General features: G+C 32.5%; 2 protein-coding genes and 1 long non-coding RNA gene across 10 annotated transcripts; 2 read left to right on the forward strand and 1 right to left on the reverse strand.

The window, feature by feature from the left end:
• The first annotated feature begins 11 nt into the window (after positions 1-11).
• LOC149732093 (uncharacterized) lies at positions 12-2,043 on the forward strand. The gene is made up of 2 exons (XR_016385541.1): positions 12-151; positions 212-2,043. It is a non-coding gene; the product is annotated as an uncharacterized LOC149732093 (long non-coding RNA).
• LOC149732094 (calcium-dependent secretion activator 1-like) lies at positions 710-19,215 on the reverse strand. 8 transcript variants are annotated; one of them, XM_089882740.1, is made up of 30 exons: positions 19,056-19,215; positions 18,792-18,954; positions 18,451-18,645; positions 16,570-16,683; positions 16,059-16,199; positions 15,336-15,527; positions 14,891-15,058; positions 13,768-13,944; positions 13,415-13,536; positions 12,718-12,829; positions 12,391-12,474; positions 12,103-12,225; positions 11,629-11,801; positions 11,192-11,334; positions 10,385-10,521; positions 9,584-9,677; positions 9,083-9,519; positions 8,751-8,874; positions 7,281-7,328; positions 6,654-6,754; positions 6,066-6,074; positions 5,196-5,352; positions 4,557-4,698; positions 4,114-4,272; positions 3,823-3,927; positions 3,398-3,524; positions 2,717-2,800; positions 2,365-2,472; positions 1,855-2,043; positions 710-1,576 (listed from the first exon to the last, which is right to left on the reverse strand). In XM_089882740.1, the coding sequence occupies exons 2-30, from the start codon at positions 18,930-18,932 to the stop codon at positions 1,484-1,486; spliced, it is 3,999 nt and encodes a 1,332-aa protein (XP_089738866.1). In that variant the 5' UTR covers positions 18,933-18,954; positions 19,056-19,215; the 3' UTR covers positions 710-1,483. The 8 variants fall into 8 exon arrangements, with proteins under 8 accessions (XP_089738866.1, XP_089738865.1, XP_089738870.1 ...); XM_089882739.1 differs by having other exon boundaries at positions 18,792-18,986; positions 19,056-19,197; XM_089882744.1 differs by lacking the exon at positions 19,056-19,215 and having other exon boundaries at positions 9,083-9,248; positions 9,426-9,519; positions 18,792-19,026.
• A 720-nt stretch (positions 19,216-19,935) lies between these two features.
• On the forward strand, positions 19,936-21,204 carry LOC149732095 (uncharacterized). Its single transcript, XM_089882809.1, has 5 exons — positions 19,936-20,058; positions 20,145-20,317; positions 20,449-20,495; positions 20,570-20,656; positions 21,018-21,204. The coding sequence occupies exons 2-5, from the start codon at positions 20,145-20,147 to the stop codon at positions 21,089-21,091; spliced, it is 381 nt and encodes a 126-aa protein (XP_089738935.1). The 5' UTR covers positions 19,936-20,058; the 3' UTR covers positions 21,092-21,204.
• The last annotated feature ends 927 nt before the right edge of the window (positions 21,205-22,131 follow it).

Raw genomic sequence — 22,131 nt, forward strand, 5'->3', positions numbered from 1 at the left:
GATATCTTATGATTTATTCTAAGAGAAATATGAAATTGCTTGAATTTAAGAAACACGGAAAGACGGAACGCAATATCGGAACTGTCGAATATAGCGGAAAACAAGAGAGCCTATACTTTTGTTTAGTTTATTAAAAGAGAGAAAAGCTCCAGTAAGTGAGCTCGATTTAAAATTGTTAGCATAATATTAAATAACTTTTTTTATTACAAAGGTGGACCAAGCTCAAATAAATTCAAACCAGAATTAATCATCAAAAAGTGGTTTTCAGTTGTCATTTGTGATGCTGTATGTGAATTAAGTGATTGGTAAAGAATATGTGTGCATACACTTTGTACTACTCCTGCACCATCCATTGGTTGAAATGAAAACTTTTCACTGGTTAACCAACACGTTTGTTTTCGAATTTTGGATAAACTATAGTACAGTAATTTTGGATAAACTATAGTTAGGGTTTCAAATTAATAAATTATCATATTTATTTTGGGAAAGTAAAGTAGGCATGACAAAATAAAAAAAAATATTATTCAAGAATTAAGTCGTGACAGTATAAATTATAGAAAGTAATTGCAGATATTGATTACCATCTGGCACCTTGGCTTAGCGTGCCTGCCTGTGACCAATAGGTATCGGACTATCATTGGCCCCTTTAAGGAATTCTAGAAAAACGTCCAGTGTAAAAATTCTGCTTGTAACATTAGGTGACACTCAATTGAAACTTCAATTTTATCTTTATTACCTGGCAGGACTAATGACTAAAACAAAGATTCAAATGAACAGAAACAGAATATGTGCAACAGGATGCCAATTGCAACTAAATTGACCTCACCAAGGAACTACAAAGTTTAAAATGAATTGCACAATTACAATGAAATACTGAATTCAACAGAATGGCACAAATGCACACTCCTACATTACAGGATATAGGGATAAAATCTACTTTAGGATATAGATCTACAGTGAAAAATCAACTCAATATACCATGTTATAATAAACATCCAAGTGTTTGTGTGTCTTTGTGTGCGCTGTGCTTAAACTTAACAGAGCACCTGGTATTGTTGAACACACAAAAAACTGAAAATACATTTATAATGAGAAAAATTTCCAAAGTTGTTGAGTGTGCGTTTGAACATTAAACAGTAAAATACCAATGATTGTATCTAAAGAATGTTGACATAATACATTTAGGAATAATACACAATGAAAATAAATAAAAGCATTCGGAACACAGCAGCAGTTGTGTCATTTTTGTTGCAAATGAAAACCAAACCTCCCTACAAATAATATAATACAAATAGTGATGTTTTAAAAAGGATACAACACAAAACAACAGAAAAAACATCAGGAACGTTAAAGTTTGAAAACCAGCAGCTGTAAATTGAAGTAGTAAAATAACATCAGACATTTGAAGAAAAGAATTAAGTAAAAATAGAAAAACTTGCAACATGTTGTCTTGTAAATACGCTGTTTATGATTTCTATGGCAACTAATCGTCATCCTCGACTTCATCTTCACTTTCCTTCATAGTGATGTGGTTGCCAAGCGGACCAGTGGTCACAGATGCTGTAGCTTCCTCAACCTGCAATATGAGTTATAAAATTGGTAGTTCCATTATATATCATGCATTGCTTTAGGTTTCAATTTAAATGACATGCAGTAGTTAAAGAATTGTAATTTTATGATACAAACAAGTTATATGGTAAAACTGTTGCTGAATAAAAAAAATAAGGAGAGTAATAGATTTGGGTAGGCTATTAAACTTAATATAGGTTAGTGGTTACCGGCACCATGGCAAAGCAGTCAGAGTGATTGTGTATTAAACATTGGTGTTAACCAGGTAATTATGGAACAACTTACGGTCAGTCTCTTGTGGACGCTTTCAAAGTTTTTATTCGTTCTTACGTCAGTGACTCCCTGCATTTCAAAATCATGGTAGAATTTCTTGAATAATTTGATGAGAGTCTTCAGCTGGTATATGTTGAGTTGTAACTCGGATCTCTCTGTAAGCCACGTGGCAAGCAGCTTAACACTTGTTTCGTACCAGTTCTGTCACATATTCACGTTTAGTTTAGTACATATACATTACTTAATGATTATATAACACAACAGCCTTATATGTGTGTTGGTAGGATGGGAATTATATTTAAAATATGCAGCCATAACAAACTTTGGAATTACCTATTATTTCTGTAATGTATAATATAAATAAAATTCCAATATTTTTAACATGTCCGCTATAAAAGTTAAACATTTTCCATCATCAGAATTTTTTCATACCAGCATTTTATAAATTCATTCTTAAAATAACACAAGACAATCAAGAAATATCTACAAAGTACTTATGATATAAAGTGAATATAAACTTACAGAAAACAGAGCTTCAACAAACAATTCATCGCAGATAGATTCACGCAACACATCCTGGTTTGCTCGAATGAAATAAATGAAGTTGTTGGCAAGCTCCATACCTGGTTTCTGTTCATGAAGTTATTTATTATGAGCCTAGGTGAAGTGACCAATTTCTTATAGCTAGCCAAACTAGTTGGAAATGTTTTCTTAACTAAAAGTTATACACCAATCTGTTAAAAATTATCATTTAAATAGACTTAATGCATGTTTTAAGCAGAAATTTGCAATGTTTGAAAATCTACTCGAATGTCTAATTTTTGTTTCCAAAACTAAAATACATAAAATAACTCGTGTCAAAACATAACCTTACAGTTAGTGTAAACAATGACGCAGTGAATGAACCTTCATCATATCTTGATAACTTTACCAACACTGATTCCAACACTTTCGTGAACTAAAAGTAAAAAAAAAATCAGAAACTTTACTTATGTCCACTTTTGAATTTTGTAACTATTCCATTATACCTAACCTAACCTAACCTAACCTAACAAGAACTTTAAGGTAAAATACAGAACAAAGTAGTATTGTTAGAAACAACGAAGTGAGTACTGAATGAACAAAAATGATAAAATAACTCCAGTTTCCTTTTAAGATGTTTAACTTTTGCCAAAAGTTACCCTTAGCATAATTTAATAAATTCAATTCATTATATCCATAAAGGAATAACTTTTTTTTAAAGTCCCAACTGTTTGTTTGTTTTAGTTTTTAAGTGTTTAACCACTACATTAACACATATTGCTACTTTACTGTCACAAGTTGTTTTTTGTTATTGTTGTTATTGGCCGTAAGCCACTACATCACAGCAGGTGTGACGTAACATCGTTCATTATGTCGAACCTCATTGTGTCGCAATGCCAGAAAACGCGGCAGTTGGGTTTTGGAAAAGATTATTAATGTGTGGCTTTGGTGTTAAACGTATGAATAAAATAAAAGCTTATGGAAACACAGTAGGGGCACGAATTTAGAGAAATTTCTAGTATGCGACAGTTACCTTGTCAACAATCTGGCCCTCCATCTGTGAGAATGCGGATTCGAGCACCTCATCAACTTCTACATGATAAAGATGTTGAGTTCCTGATGCATCGTGTCCGGAGGCGCAGATTTTCACTGACTGTTTCCTGCATCACAGATCATTGAGTTCAGCTCAAACATAATATTAATCCAGTTATTTTTAATTTCCTAGATTAACTTTATTTATTTTTAAATCTTAACTCATCTTCAAAAAATTGAACCCAAAAGAAATAGTTAAGTATGATATCAGCTGTTTACTATACTTGAGACTAAATAGATCACCATGTTAATTAAATATGTTTTTTAAAAAGTGGTAAGAAAATAAATCTCTGACACCATCTACTGAGACTTCTCTCATCTACTGAGAGACACAAAAACAACCCAAAGAATAAAAAATTGAGTTACCTGCACTCGAGCGCCACATTTATAAGGGAACATATCTGGGAGGTGACCATGAAGTCAACAGATACTCGACATGAAGCCAAGATAACATTAAACCTCTGGACAGTTCTGTGATAAATATTGTTGTTAATCAAATGGAATAAATAAAGGTAACAAAGTTATCCTAGCGTGACAGGGTAATGACAGTCGTCTTGGGTGTTCTGTTTTATACACCTTGTGCCAGCTTACGAGTTAACACAATTCTAGTAGAAATCAGTTTTGACATTTATTCTAAAACCATAATTTCCTTCCCACCTTGACACAACACTTTGAATCATGTCCGATGCCATAAGTTTAAGTCTGTGTTCGATGTGACAAGCAAATATTGCATCTGGCCAGTGTAGTTCTCGTACAAATGATTGCAGAGCATCAAGTTTCCATAAAACATCGTTTGCTATCGTGTTTTTGCCTGAGCTGTAAAGGCAGGCAGGTGGTGATAAATGAATATTGTACAACTTTTGAACCATAGATTTGCTATAACAGTAGTTGCCAGTCTACTTTTCCAAACTACCTAAATTTTACCAGTTTAAGTTAGTATTTTTACTTGGTAACAATGAATAACTGAAATTCTGACACTTTTCCCACTTATGTAAAGCAAACAACACCCATGATTTACAAGATGATACAATTTTTATAAAACCAGTACTTTTGGTTCAAAGCATAAAGGTATAAGTAAATACAGACACGTTGCAACTCACTTGCTTGAGCTCCAACCATCTTTACCAAAGCCATGATGAATAGATTGTGCGATGGAAGATTCCATGAGGTCGGTATATCTTATCACAAGTGGTGCAAATGTGTCACGAAGATGACAATGGAAGCGACCGTCTCTTAAAGTATCTGTGGCAGATAATAAAACATCATCAAAAATTAAAACATCCACATCTGTAAGCAAACAGGTTCTTCACATAAACAAAACTTTGTTATTATATTTTAACTCATTGGTTCACAGACTGCGCACAGTGACATCGTGGTAGATTGTTTTAATTTTCCCAAAATTTCATCCAACAATTTTTCCCCATAGCTTAGCTAAATTGAGTCAGTACCAACAAACACTTTTCATTAAAAAAATCTTTCACTATCGGATTTCAAAGGCATAGCAACAAAATAATTTAGCAGCCGTTCTCTATTGCACTCTTACAGTGATGCTCAACGTTTTATTCTGTTGGATGTTGCCAACTATTTTTAGTCAGTTACTACTACAGTACATTTTGCATGTCTATGAAATATTGAACTGTTTCCCTCTAAACTGGTTCCCTGGTGAAGAAAAATCATTAAAAAAAATGCTTCAAACAAACAGAACCCCATACCAAAAGTTAAAATAAATATCAACTTACGGTCATTAATGAGATAATCATTAAGAAGTTGGAACAGAGGGAATGAATTCCAAGTATCAGGCGGTTGTTTTTCAATCACTGTGTCCATATCTACGGCAAATAACGACCAGAAAATCTCGGAATGTTCTGTCATTAAGTCACTGAACCACGCAAATGCCTGGGTGAAAAAAATACAATGTAGTTGCTGTTATCAAATAATAACTATGAGTTTTACCAAAATAAAAATTCAGGTATTAGTGATTGATGATGTGCAGATGCTTAAAGTGGCACTTCAAATAATTAGTTTTTTAGGGATTATTTACTTAAACAGGGACAATACAGGCTGTTCGGCACACCAATGCTTCATTGCCCCAATAAATAGAAAACCTTACTAATGATAGAAAATGTTTTGGTGTCAAATTTATATTCATCATTCTGCAGGTATAGTAATTAAGAGGCGAACTCATAAAGATAAAAACCACTTGATATGAGTTTCTGTAATGATATGAATATCTCTGTCCAAACTTAAGGTAACCACCATTTACCACAAAGCAGCCACCCAAGCACTTAACACACCATATGTTGTCCATCATGCACAGAAAAAAAGACGCTTTTAAATTTAAAAGAAACTAAATAAGAATACGCATTTTTTAATCTAGTACAGTTTTAAAACATATATTACAAAAAATAATGCAACAAACTTATATTACAGGAAAATGTTATATAATACAATACTTTAGAAATTAAAAAGCAACAATTCATACACAATCTAATATTCTATATTACACAATGATATTATAACAAAATATTTTATTTGTAACACAGCAATAACACAAAATCATATTTTGCATGCAAGCACCAAATGTTACTACAACCAACAAGCTGTCTTACCTCTCTTCCCTTAGTTTGTAAGTGCACAGAATAAAAACGAACGTTCAATTTTTTTGATTAATAACAAGACAATGCATGATTTCACATATATGATTAACATATACACCTCAGTTAATTGGAAGGAAGAAAAAATCAAATATAAATAAAAAACAAAATGTCAATCAATAATATGATTTTTAGATAGTGGTTAATAATAGATATTATGTACATTGTGTGTCTATGGTGATATTACCTCTAACAGGAGTGACATTATACGAACAGACTCTTAGTTTGGCTTCCATTATTAATATGAATCTAATATATCAGTATACTAAAACTCACTCACAAAGTAAATATTTTAGGTTAAATTTGTGTCCCCCAGTTAATTTTTTACATCAAAATATCAAATAAAATGTTATCTACTTTACTAACAAACAATAAAGAATATTAAAAAATAAGAGGGAATGCGAATCAATTTATAAGGTGATTAATTTAAGGTTTTAATTTTTCGACATACAAATGATTTTTAATTTCAGGCAAATCAAGAACAAACAACAAGTCAAGTGAAAGGTTATTGATTATATGTAAAATATTGGGTAAAGTAGAAACCTCAAAGTGATGTTCCTCGTTTTGTTGCAGCACATCAATACATAACTCAGCCAAGTGAATAATCACCTCCAACCTACGAGAAGAAGCTTCATTCAAACTTTCTGCAAATAAAACCATCAAATTAACTCAACTTTTCTTTAATAACAAATTATAAAAAGAGCAAAAAAAGTCGGAAATAGTTAAGTGGTTGTTGCAGGTAAAATCATCTAAAAATAAAAATGAAACTTTATTAAATATCCCACAAGTTGATAATGTAGTTGCTTATAATTTAACATGTGCTGTGTGAAGATACAAATGCATTGTAGTGTAGGCTGTATTAGAACTAAACATACATGCAAGGTAATTATGTTAGTTTATAGATCCATGGGAGGCAATTGCCTATATATATAATGAATACTACATGACTATGCTAAGGTATCTTTACAGAATTACTTTAAGCTAACTATATAACATACAGGTATTGCATAGGATACTTGTACCATTATTTTAACTTACTGGCCTATATATTCACAATAAATTGAAATATCCATGTTAATAATACGAGACTATGAAACATACTATGCCAATTTCCACTATTCCATTAAATAAAGAAATATTTAATGGAACACTACAAGTACAAACACCTACTGGTTTCTCCTTGTTCAGGTTTTGTTTTGTTTGAATCCTTTTGAGCAGCTTGAAAAAATTTAATTAAAGGGGCATACCAATGAAAAATGAAAATTTGTTAATGGATAGATATGCTCAAATGTTACCTAATCGTACCATCAAAGTTTGCCAAAACGATTTGGCTTCTAAAAAAATCGCGTGAAAAAAACCCGCTGGAGTAAAAAAAAATCGGTCATTTTGACAAAGCATGGGATTTCCCATTAGAAAAAAATTCACTCAATTTTGATCGTTTATAGTTTCTAAAATACAGAAGAAAATTCAAATTTTATTTCTGATTTGGTATAATGAATGCTTCTTCTTCAAGAATATATAAAAAAATTGTAAAACATAGACTTTAATATGTTTTAATTTTTCGATTGAACGTAGGTACATACCAGATTATGCCGACTCAGCATATTTTCAAACCGACTTTTAAACACGAAAAACTGACTTTTTTATAAAAAAAATGGCACAGTAGGTACTAGTGAGACATAATAAACTTTTTAATATAAAAAAAGTGCTAAAAATTAACTAATAAGAAAAAAAGTGCTTAGTCAGCATATCATGTAGCTACGTTCAATCGAAAATTAAAACATAATAAAGTCTATGTTTTACAATTTTTTTATATATTCTTGAAGAAGAAGCATTCATTATACCAAATCAGAAATAAAATTTAAATTTTCTTTAGTATTTTAGAAACTAGAAACGATCAAAGTTGAGTGAATTTTTTTCTTATGGGATGCATTGCGCAACAGCCAATTTTTTTTTACTCCAGCGGTCGAATTTGCGGTTTTCAAACTCATTTTTTTCAAAAGCTGTTTTGTATTTTAAAACTTTGATGGTAGCTTTAGATCACATTTGAGCATATCTATCAATACACAAGCTTTGATTTTTCGTTGGTATGCCCCTTTAAAAAAGCTTATTTATACTCATTCTAAATGTTTACGACATGTTGAAAAATTGATTGCAAAATAAATTTGCCCAAACAGCATATTACTTTAAAAAAGACCAACATTTTCTTGAAAACCGTATTCACATATTTGATGATAAATGAATGATCGAAGCTATATTATTATCAGTTAAAATAAAACTTTAAGTATAAACATTCCACATATACGCAAGTATTGTGTGTATACTGTATGTGACCTTACTATGTAAGCTTAGATTAAATATTAAGCTGCAACAACAGGCTGTATAGACTGGAAGTTATGTCACAATGACCTTTTATATGAACAAAAAAGAAGGTACGCAATATAAATTTAAACACAGTCTAAGTGTGTTTTTGGATCGAAGTTGTGTTTTTTACTCACAATGAGTTGAATGAACAATTTTCCAACAGAGTGAGTCCTCAGGTAATATGGGGCAAGAATTAGTATATTTATGATAAATTCGAGTAAAAAGAATAAAACCATTAATATAAAAGTGCTTATTAACTCATATTGTAAAACTCACCATCCACTTTTGCATATTCTGACACACGTGTGTAATTAACCAACGCAGCTTCTTCTAAACAATGTTTAATCACGGCTCTAACATCTTCAGCAGGTACCGGGGTTACAATATCACGCATCATAACCTGAACAAATCAACCAGAAATTACTTTATGTTGTAGTCTAACAGACTCGGCAGTTTCTTGTTACGTGTAGGTAAAATGTAAACAACAACAGGTTTTATTAATGGCATGAAAATGTTTCCTAGCTTAAAAATTAACACTGAACAGATACAGATGAGAAAATAATAAAATAAAAGGTGTAAAAACACAAATGCAATGAAAGACAACTCACCCTCTCCAACAAGGAGAGTGTTGCTTTCAATGCACCTTGTGGACGACCAAATGGAAAACAATATCTGAAGTGTGTGATCTGGTTCATGAGGTGATTCTTTAATTGGTCTTGTATCTCATCAAACCTCTGCTTCTCATCCAGTGTTATTGTTCCAATACCATCAGGTCTAAGTAAATAAAGTAACAATATTACCATATTGAACCACACACATTTACTGTGTGATTGTTTAGATGAAAAATTGTTTTTCAAAAGTTTGGATAAAAAATTTACATCCCAGCACAAAATTGCTCTTTTAGATTCCCACACTTCGATACCTTGTTTTAAATAGTTGTGATGCACATACCTGTTCCCATAAATATGGCTTGCGCAGAAAGCAAAGCTATAATGTAGCAATGTTGGGTCAACCATTATCCCATTCCGTGCCCTTTCCAATAAATCTGTGATATTAAGTTATAAGACAGTGTATCTTAGTATGAGCAGCCACCACCCAGTCATACTTGCCTGCTAGATAACATAAGTGTCTATGACATCCACGAACACCATATCTTGCACAATATTCATCCAATACAAATACTTGGCCAGGGGAGAACCAACCCTGTATGAATATTTAATGTTAAGATTCTAACTCAGTTGCAGTGAGACAGTAGACAAGATATGCTTTGTTGGCTCAATTCTTATTGCCACAGGCTAACTTTAAAATTTGAAGTCTTAAATATGTCTTGGCACACTATGGAATATTTTAACCTTTAATTATAAATAGCCTTCATACTCACTTTATCTTATAATTGCAAGGACAACATATTTAAAAAGATTATTTAAAGCTGTTTATGAACCACATACCATATGGTGAACACATTGCAACATGGAGTATTAACGGGACATGAATCATTCATACGGTGTATGTATGTAAAGCTGATTAAAATAATTCTGACAGATCACCTGTTATATATTAACCAACCTATTCACTACAACAGTGTGGGGAAACACAACAAAAATAAAATACTTGCGATATTTTAAGCCTACAATCAAGTGCTGCAGTCTCTAGTACCCAAACTTGATCTAAATGAATGCAATTTTGACTTTTATACATCATTCTTATACAGCTAATAAGACTTGGCTAGGTGGAAGTTAAGTTATTTATAGATTTCATGACTAGATTTGTCTTATTTTTGTGCTGTAGTTAATTTTAGGTTATATTAAAGAATTTCTTTTTGTGTTATTTATAAACCTGTAATATAAAGTAAGTTCCGTCAAGAATAAAAACTACAAACGACACAAAGTGTACGAGTACGATCCACATACCAGACATGAATAACTTTCATTAAGTCTGTGGTCCAATGTTAGTCTCTGCAACAACTCAAATAAACTTGAGTGATCATATTTACAAGGATCTGCTGATATAAAATCATCCATGCCATGTTTTCGTGCTCTGTCTGCATCTGTGGGGTTTGAGTAATGTTAGAAATACAAGAGAGAGAAACACAGTTACTGTCTTGCCAGCATATGATACTGTGCTTGACACGTTTTAACACGAAAATTGTTCAGGTGTTACAAGGTTCAGAAATAGTCTTTTTACTACTTTCTTAATACAAAAGTTAAACAAAATAGGCTGGTTGGGTGGAATATTTAAGTTGGATGTCAAAAAAACATTGATTGTCCAATCACATTATGGATTTGTGAGCTTCAGTATAAACCTTTTATCCTTTTTTGTTAATTACTTTGTTTGTGTTGATTTATTATTAACAGAGTGCTGTCCCATAATCAATGAATTAATTATTTAATGCAGAGAGAGTCCGATTAATGAGAATCTGTCCACGCTTGCAACTTTTAATTGTAGCTGAGTGATTTACATTAGTGGATACTGCAAACTCATTTCTTTTACAACTTGCTCAACCCACAGTGTAGTTTGTGGTTTGGGATTAAGAATGAGAATACACTATAGAGGAGTAAACGACCCTATTTTAAAAGACTGACAGTTAATATTTTAATTTGTTTTTTTTTATTAAAATTCATTTTCCTGCTGCAAATACAAATAAAATAACATTAAAGCTTGACACACAATTAATCAATGCATGAAGGCAATAAGTATGACATATCAAGCAGACTTACAGAATTGTGAAATTGGTGCATCCAGCTGTCCATGCTTGCCAGCACTGAGTTTTTGAACTTGAGTTGGTGGTACAGGTTTGTGGGATTGGCCAGTTGCTCGGTACATTGCCTGCACCCACAGTATTCTGTCTTGTTCATCATCACTGGTGATAATAACGATTTGTTTCAATTTTGAGTTACACGGAAGTCAAGAGACATTTTGTAGTAAGACTACTTTTCTATGAGAAACTCAGAATTGTTTCAAGGACTTTAGCATTTACAGTTTTGGATTAAGGTTTGGTAGTATTTTTATTTATGAAATTCCATAGCAATGTTCATACACATGATTACAATATTAAAATTATTTTTTGAAAACAAATAATTATTTATTAAGTTTAATCACCAAGATAAGATTTAACAAAGTTTTAATAAAGATTTAAAGAATTATAAAGCAAAACCTTGCAAACATAACCGAGTCTCCTTCCTTGACAGCATTAAAGAAAGCTCTTCCCCCTTCATGGTCAAGTTCAGGCACCGTGTAATCCACCGTGAAGCCATCAAGCTGCATCATCTCGTTTGGTTCCGATTTTCGCTCTTGGTAGCTACACATTGCAAAGTTGTATTGGCTCACCTGGGAATAGGAAACGTCAGCAACATAATTATAAATATTTTATGTCTGATTTCTGGCCAATCAATGAGAAATTAAAAGCAATTTGAAATGAGGAATTTTAAGTTGAGTAAGTGACTGAGAACAAATATCTTTTCATGTGAGCCTTTAATAATAGCATAATATAATATATGCAGCCATGTGGATTATTCCCAGCAACTCGCACATGCTTAGAATATGTGAAAATGCAACCTTAGTCAATTTTAATACATTCTGAACTTTAATAATAAAGTTTGCGCACCATGCACTAGTACTTCCAAATTACCTGCACAAGAATAAAATATCTCCTTTTCCATTTCTTCCACACGGACCTTCCTTGTGCCCACAAATATCCACAGTGTTTCATATTAAGCGGTCGATCCATTCTTATTGCAAGCTTGATTCGAATCTGAAAAAAAATACATTTGACCAGGGTTTCACCTGCCTTTCGCAATGAAACAGCTTAAAATATGTCAATTTAAAAGCGACTTGCTAATCAAGTCAGTAAATATGCCAAAACATAACTAATCTGAAATCCAAATAGTTCTGAAACACTAGTAAGAAATAAGAATACCTGTTGGTCAGCACTGTTCTTGGGCACTTGCATATGATACCACTCTGGCGACTTGGGACTGTTTGGTGTTGGGTGAAGAACAACCTGTACGTTATTAATATAAGCTGTTTGATATGTTAGGTGGTTTAAAAAATCGTTATTCCTGAATGATCTTTAAAATTAATCTTTATGGTATTTTACAAAAACATAAAAACTATATATATTATAAAGTAAACCATTCAAATTACATATTTGCATATATATCAAATGTAACCCATAGAGATCACCAAAACACAAAAACAATAATACGAAACATAGAATTTGCAATAGAAAATAGAAATAACATACCTTTCCCAGCTCCTTGTCATCAATAGACAGCATTCCTGTGCTTTCGGTAAAAAGTTTGACTTTAACGAGTGGTAGAGGGTGGGTGGTGGTGAAATCACCTTGTGTATCCCATCTGTTATTTACATACACGTTACTATACATTATGCTATGTTTGAAAGGACTATAAAAAAAATGCCCACATGCAGAGAAAGTGTAATAAAAGACCATAAAATAGGACATTAAGTTGTACTCCTTGTGTAATAAAAGTGTAATAAAAGACCATAAAATATGACATTAAGTTGTACTCCTTCCTAACGAGGCAGCTGCACTAACTTCTAAAAGATAAGAATGTAGTAATATCGTTGTAAATATTCATTTAATAAAAATGTAATATTTGAATAGCTAAAAGGCTTGAACCTGTTTTGGACCATGATTCCCCCAATGTAATTATATAAATAGAAATACCTCTTTTCTATAAATGTAAACAAATTTCAAAAAGATACTTATGCCCCCGATACAAACAATTAAATATTCAATACGTGATTGGACCACAGTCCTTTATGTCACAGAGTAATCCACAGCAATTACGATGCTACCATTAAAAGAAAAATCTATAGAAAAGGATAATTGCACCTTAATGTGCTTTTAACTGTTGGTTTGTCAATAATCAATAAGTTTGGCATCAGCATTAAGCTAATCAATGCTCCAGCAAACTTACACAGGTTTGCTGGCTTCAGCTTGGTCTGTTTGCAGCTTTGCACCACCATCTGCTTCCATTGTACAATATACAATCTTATTTGGGGCAAGGGACTTAAGACCTTGTACTTCAATCACAACCACCTGGTAGAAAGATTACAGTTTAACACATTGCTATTTTGAACCAATTCCCAATCAGCATAATACCAGTACTCCTCAGTCAGTTACATTGTTTGCACTAATTGCAACGAAGGTAATAAAACATTTTTCTAATTTAAAAAAATGTAATAATAGCAGTATGGTACAGAATAATTCTCGCAATTTTCCTATCACAACACAAGTGATCTCACAACTTAAAACAAATAAAGCTAGTACCTCAAGGGTAAACTGGAGAATGACATCAGCTTTAGAAAGTGGGGTGTCATCTTCATTTGATTGGTCCACCATGGAAATGGGGGCTTGCATTCTTCGTAAACCTCTCAGTGGGTAAGACTTGTCATTGCTACCTCTAGAAACAGGGAGAGACTCAAGATTGGCCATCAATAAGTTAACCTGAAACAGATAACAATAAATATTTATAGATATGTGCAATAATTACTTCTACAGTATGTTTAGTTGGAAAGCAATAACTTTATTATTAAAATTTATAGCTAACAAAAATTGCTAACGATAAACTTGTTAAATCAATTATTTAAATTGTTTCTTTTCAACTAAAACTATTTTCATTTACAAAGAAATTTTAAATCACAAATATAAAAAATATATAAAACTGTTTAATTTTGTGTTTTCTCATTTCGACATTAAACAAAATGGATTCATTTGACACGATTTAGAATTACAAACCACCTTTGAATTTCCCTGCGGTTTCATGTTTAAATTTATTAATTATTTAAACTTCAATTTAACTCATGTAACCAGATTAAACGGGACGAGTAGAAAAGTTTAATTGTTGCAATTAGATTAATAATTTCAATTATTGCAAAACATAATTGAATTTCTTTCCAAGAACGGATTTTTTTCAGGCAAATGTTTAATGTACATTTGATTGCAATATTTGGTAAATTCCTTAGTGGTTGTGAATTTAAATTATCTTTGAAACCTTATTTCCTCATTGGCACAACTGCTGCTTCAAAGGATATGTTGTGCTATTGTACAAAATAACAAGATTGAAATACAAAAAAATAACTTTATAAATCTTATTTTCCAATATTTAGTACAATGTTCTTTTTGAAGTGATACAATGTTTTAATTTGGTGTAAAGTAAAAACCAAAATATGAATCATATAATATTGGTTTGCATACTAAAAGCATAAGTGATGAACTTTATTTAGGTTTTATGAAAAATTAAACAAAATAAAATAAAGTAGGGCATAAAATTGCAAGCTCTACACCAAGTCAAGCCAACAAAGTTTGATTGGTTAATGTATAGACCTGTACCATAAGCAGCACTTGAAAAGAAATTCATTAAACCTTTGTGGTTTAATCTATCTTCAATCACCTGCGATCGTAATTCATCGATATATTGTCCTTGAAGATGAGCCTCGACCTCATTTCCTTTGCGGTAGAATTTTGGAAAACGCCGCTGCCCCTCAATTTTATCGGCAGCGTGCATGCGGCCGTCTAATTCTCGTCGTATCGCTGCAGCTTGTTCGTCTGTGCTGTCCAACTATTACAACATTATGATTGTGAGAAATGAGTTTATTTGGTTGTGTGGTAATGTTTAGCAATAAATACAATTTATCGTGATTTTAGACACAGCTAAAACATTTGGTCATTTATAAACAATTATTAAACTTAAACATTCTGCAAAATTATCAGAAATCTACTATAAAAAATATGCAAACGAACACAATGCAGTTTAAAACATAAAATAATGATGGGTTTTCTATAAAGTGTGGGCTTAATATGTGCAACCAAGTTACCGTTTACAAAAACAAAATTACCTGGCATGCATTGTAAAGCAACTGGTGCTCAAACTTTTTAATTGACAAAATGTTCTGGAACATCTCGTACAATTGCTCCTTGCTTAGTATGAGCTCGGATGCCGCAGATGATGGGAGGCGGTTGCCAGGACGACGAGGATCTTCTTCACCTCGGTATATGGCATCAAACTTGGCCATCCAAGAAGATAAGACCTGGGTAAGAAGATTCATTAAATGTAGCAATTTGTAGTTTAGAAATACTTACCACCATGAATGTTGAAGTGCATGGTATGAGGGAGGGGTTAAAAATTTAAAATTAGAAGTGACATCATGTGTTTTGTCACACATAATGACTTGAATGTAAATAATAAATAAGCAGTTGGTAATTTAGTAGTTTGATGGGCAGATAAGTACTAATCAACAATTAGTTTTTCTAATCTTAAATATGTTTCTACCAAAGCTGCATTATATAAAAGCTGCCACCAACTCTGAAACAATGGTCTCATCTAATAAAGTAAAGGTTCATTCATTCAATTTATGAATAAAAATCACCAGGGTTTCTTAGTACATCTGCAGCAATTCCAACTATACAAAGAAATTAAAAAAATAATAAAAATAGAAAAAAGCCGATGCCACTCACAGAATACAAACACAGCACTTATAATTATAGTTTTATTTAAAATATTAAATTTAAAGACCATGCTGGTAACATTTTATACTTTATCAAAACATCTCGTGTCTTACCGTTTCTTTACTTAATCCATCAATTTCGGGCAGTCCTTTGACACGTTTTTCAATATTATTTTTAAAAACTTCTCGAAAATCATTTGCAGAGCAACCCCCACTTTGTACCATCCTCATTACTCTATCACTCTTTAGAAAAACCTGCAACAACAACAATTAGCTACGTTATGTTATACACTATTTTAAACATATACAGGCTGCTTCATTATATATGACTGATAATTTGGACAACCCATTAGTGACCACTGGGTTGGAGCAATTGTCTTTAAGTGTCTTGCCGAAGGACACATACGCCCACAATGGCAGCAGCGAAGAGCCTTGAACCCATTACCTCTAGGTTAAAGACAGAAACGCTAACCACTTTGGCATGTCGCTGGTAGTTTTATCTGAATATTTTTATACATTTGCGCAAAGCATTAAAGAATTGTGTACAATAACAAGTTGACTGAATATCATTATTCATTACATTATATAGTAACAGACATGTAATTTAAACAAAGCAGGCATGTACCTCAAAATAGCTCGACACTGCATTGCAGAAAGCTTCATCTGCCACTATTTGAGTTTCACCGGATAAAAATGACGAAAAACGGTCTTTTATCGTCTGCAACTGTTGCTTGTTCACCTACAAAGGTTTTTGATCATAGCTTACAAGCATTGTGAGAAGTTAAAACAGTGTTTAAAATAGTGACAACCTACAAGCAGGGTTTGGCCACCTAGTTTCTATTTAAAATTATTAAAATTACAACTAAAAAAGACTTTGGAAAATATAAATTATGGGTTAAAGTTAAACGCTATGCAATTTAAAAGTTACCTGTTAAACTACACAAGAAAAGAATATTGCTCAAAAGATTTAACTTAACAGGTAATTTGGTGGGGCATTTTTAATTTTTTTTTTGCATATAATGTATAGGCTAAGCCGCTAAGCTATTAGTATTACATTATTAGTATATCAGTTTTTACTGTAGTAATTCATTTCATTTTGGACAATACCAGCTGAAACCAGATTAAACCACACACTCAAGTGGTTGACCATGAGTAGAATCAAGACAAAAGCTTTGGTGATCAATATGTGACTAGTGAGAAATCTTAACAGTAAAGGACATTATTGATTTTGGATCAATAACACAACAATCTTATCTTGATATTCAACCAAGGCCACACAAAAATAAAAAAAGTTTCATGTGAACTACTTGATATTATATTGTACATACAGGCCAACAGGCGATAACATACTGTGAAATATTAAAAGTAAGAAAATTAATTTTGTCGTTTTGATTTCACCCCTTTTTGCAATGTTTGTTATGTTTTCATTTAGCTACAAGTCCCCATTTTAATTTTAGTATTTATGGTTTAATTACTACAAATATTTAAAAAAGATAAGAGTAAAAACTGCATCTCTGCTTTGTATTTTAAAGTGGAAATAGGTTTATGTACTATGATGTATACAGAATTATGAATTCACAGTTAGAGTCATTGTTTTATAAATTGTAAATATTAAATGTGCGTTCCTATGTTTAAACATCTATTAGATATTTAATAGATAGAGTATTAAATTTCAACTATATTATGCATGTGAATATTGGCTCTATAAAATATCCTTATTTTTGCATACATTTAAATACTGTATCACATTACACTTGACACGTTTGCAATCTATCTTAATTTTTCATCAGTGTGTTAGGTAACAAATGCAACATTGCCATTTTGCTTGAGGATACAACATGATAAATACTGGCACAACACAGCTATGGGCTGATTACATCGTCATATCATATCCACTTTATCAACCACCTTTTTTCACCCTATCATAGTTTAAAAAGGTTTCTGCACCAGTAAATGCATTGCAATATAATACATATTTAAGTGTGAAGTTATACAAAAACACCTTTAATTCTAGAAAAAAGAATTCATAAATATTTGAAGCAACCACACCCTTGTTTTCATCTCATTAAACAAGCACACACACCATATGTTAGGCTGGCTTGGTAAACAAACAGAGCCAATAGAGTTAATTTTAGAGCAGAGTACGACTGTAGGTGGCCCACATAGTCTAGTAGTAACACTCTAAAAATAAACATTTTAATATAGATATAGATACTACACCTTACTATTAATTACCACGATTTTTTTAGTCAGCTGATTAACTTTCTGTGCGTTACTTATTACAGAAGTTAGTCAGTCAAAATAAGCCGACTAATTTTAGTCCGATTTCCACTAGTTTTGTCGGTAGCCAAGAATGCCACCCCTGTTTCAGAAAACTAAAATTTAGCATCACTGCAATACTTTAAAACTTTGTATGTTGTATATGTTATAATAAAACCTAAATTAAGTCTGCTGCTAAAATTGATTGGTATCATATGCGTTATACAATTAACAATTAAATTTTCACCTTAGTTTGTCTTCTAGCCATGTCAGTGGGTTGTTTTGCATTGAATGGATAAGAAATACATCTGAGGACAAAGATGTAAAGTTGGAGTCGCATCCTTCGCTCTTCCTCCTCCTGTTGTCGAGCCCTTGCATCAACATCCTCGCTTGTGGTGGAAGGAGAAGGTGAAGGACCACGGATTGAAGACTGACTGCTGTCCTGTTAAGAATATGTCAATAAATGTTACGGTGGTATTTGACAAACCATTCACCATAACAATGGAAAATTATTTATGAAAATAGTTTTAGCTAGATTAGTAGATTACTTTAGTACTGGTTTAACAATGCATTAAATAGCCTACTTACTTGATTAGAGTTAACAGAGTATGAGTCTGTTTTGCTTGGTGATCTGGTTGGATTTTTGTTGGAATTTATTACCAGAGTAGAAACCTCTTCCTCCACTTGCTCCACATCTGATTCATCTTCGCTTGATGATGGATAGATCATTGTTTCTTTTTGCCAACACCTTCTACAGATTAAAACATTTCCTGAAATAATTCTCTGTATAAAGGATTAAAGATGAGTCAATCCTTAACAGCAACCACCGTTATAGACACAGTTTCTGTTTACCAATAAATGTTCTAGTTCCTGAAAGTACGTAATCTGGTGGGTTCTCCGTGCATGTGATAGTAATATAACTGGCACCGATTATGCTCTTCCCGTCTATGCAACGCAATTCAATATTACAGACCTTACCGAAAAGCTCTTAAGGTATATAATGTTTACATTTGACCTTTACTGCCATCTAGCGGACGACACAAAATATCTCAGCAGTTCTTATCCGTATAGGCGTTGTTTAACCATATGAAATACGTATACATAACGTATACGATACAACGAAAGAGAATAAAACTAGGTTTACCTTACCATACATACCATAAAGTTTTTTTATCCCATGGAGAGCAATTGCAAAGATCTTGTTTATTAAAGATTCATGGCATCAATCGGAACGAATATATTACGACACTGGCAGTTGTACTACTCGGTGTTTATACCACTCTGCCCAAAACCATAATATATTTTGAATTAAAGATATTGGGCATATTTGTCTAAGGGTCCCGACATTTGAAATATATTACACACCTGCTCGGTTCTCGGTAGTAAAAGCGGACTGTTCGACAAACAAATATTGGAATGGCTGTCAAGTAATAAATAACGTGTTTTCTAGAAAACTGCTTCATTAACGAAAATAAATTTGATGGGTCGTCCAAGAGATAACATGGCAAACAAACTAAACTTTAATTGTCCAATTTACACAAACAGTCAAAACTTTACAAGGTAACTGTTATTTAGTAAATCCTATAAGAGAGTAAAATTTCGTGCATTTTAACCCACAAACTTTTACATATGTTTGTCTATCCGTACATTCACGTGCAACGAATAAGAACATTCGTTGTTCAATAAATCGTTAAGTTTTATCAGGACCGTACGTATTATTTCGCTTCTGCCTCGACAAAGGTAAAGTGCCTTAACGACTTCGCTTATCGTTTCAGATATGCCTTTTAAATAGGCACTGTTGGGTCGACGAGGGCATATTTCCTTGGAATCTTTTTAAGACAACATTATCGAAAATGTAAGTGTATAATACCCATTTTTCTTCAGTTATAATTTTGCTCAAGTTTGAAAATTATTCTGACCGAAACTTCGTATTTATTTTAGATGAGGAAGTCTGTGCTTTTCGCTATTCTTGTCCTGGTTTGCGTGTTGGTGTTCACTGAGACATCGGAAGCGGTGGCGACTGCAAAACCCAAAACAACCAAGACTAAACGCTGGTGGGGCCGTCGTAGAACAACATCACGTCGAAGATGGTTGCTTTCACGTAGACGTAGAAGGTATGTATTACACATCTTATGCTCTCACGCTGTAAAATGTCATCTGGCGTCAGCAACACATAATACTTAGCTATATAAACAGTCTGCACATTAATAGCTAAATAGCAATTAATGTGACTTTGTTATAACAGACGTTCAAAGGCAGCTGCTAAATCTGATGAAATGGATGAAGACCTAGGTATTTATAAAATATATGTGCAATTAAAATATCATTGTATAAACACCAACAAGCTGAACACACTGTTTTTACAGATGAAGACGACTTTTCACCAGAAATCTTTGAAGACATGAATGATGCGGAAATTTTGGATCAAGTCCGGGACCACCTTGGCTTTAACGGTAAGTTACTTTTGTAACGACAACAAACTAACGACCGACCTGGTCCGTATTAGAAAGTATTTTATGTTTAAACAACGTTAATATTTTTATCACTCCACGCATGTTGAAACAATATTATGTATATATTAGGACCTGTCAATAATAAACCTTATATAGTCAGATGATTCCAAAAACCCGATTTAATAAGCCATATAAACTTTAAAGGCGCGTTGGGCATGTCATATCTTTCAACGTGAACTTAACCCAGTAAGTGTCAGTCACGACAAATTCGACAATACAGTCGAGGAACAATTAGATTACTAAATTTTAAATTAGCCGACATACAACATACATCTTCTATATATAATAAATTTCATTTAAGATGAAAATGATGAAGACGATGATGAAGATATGTTCGATAACGACGACGACGAAGCCGAAAATGCATTGGAATAAACTTCATAAATTGACTACAAATTCATTTTAATTTTAACAACTTATATAATATACTAATTGTAAGGTTATAGCTGTATACAATTCTAAACACAAATAAAGAAAATTTATTCCTATTAATCACGCGTGTTGTTGCGCCACTAAAGCCACTACGAAAGCTGCGGTTCGTTAGAATATATATATAACGTCCAATATATTCGTTGGAATATATATATAAATGTCAAAAATGCTGGTATAATATAAGTTGTAACAAATTCCGCTCTTTTTATCAATGTTAAATTTGTATGGAACTAGTACAGTACCAGCATGGTGTATGATGGGATAGCGTTCGCGAATAATCTTATATTTTTCAATCGTATTTTGAACAATTAACAATGACGCTCTTTTAGAGTCGTTAGGACACAAAAAATTGTAACTATTTTTGTTTACCAAATGGGACAAGAAAAGAAAGTTAAAACATATCCATTTTACCACACCTTACTATGAAAGTTTTGTATATCTGGAATGGCCAAAAGCGATAGTTCGGACGTTGCGTAACTTTTAGTTCAAATATTGTGTTTCTCAATGCTTTTTTTGATCTTTTGAAATTTGTTTTTGTGGTATACGACTCCAATGTAGGAGAGTTAAAATCTATAGTGGTTTGTAAAGCGTGCTGATGGGCCTGGTAGCAATTTGCTTATACGTGGCTGTGTATATACGTAGCTCGTACCATAATGAATGCTTTGTGTTAAATTTACTTTTCTATAAGGCTAAAACGAATCAAATAACAGTATACCGCAATAGGAAGTTCCTTTCGTAAAAGTGAAGCTTCCACACATTGGAAAGCACGCCCGATCAGATAACCTTACGGCCATATACTGCAAAATATACTAAAATGCACCTAATAAAAAACAAACTTTACTCTATTATAAATGCTGTATTTATTATATACTAAGCTACGTCTTGGTCAATACTCTTGCGTTTTAAATGCGAGTTTAGGGTCGTTCAGTAAAAGCAGAAATTTATCATCATAACGATTCAATAAAGCAACAATAAAGTGAACT

This window comes from Ciona robusta, chromosome 8 (genome assembly GCF_009617815.1).
Source record: "Ciona robusta chromosome 8, ASM961781v2".
Lineage (NCBI taxonomy): Eukaryota > Metazoa > Chordata > Ascidiacea > Phlebobranchia > Cionidae > Ciona > Ciona robusta.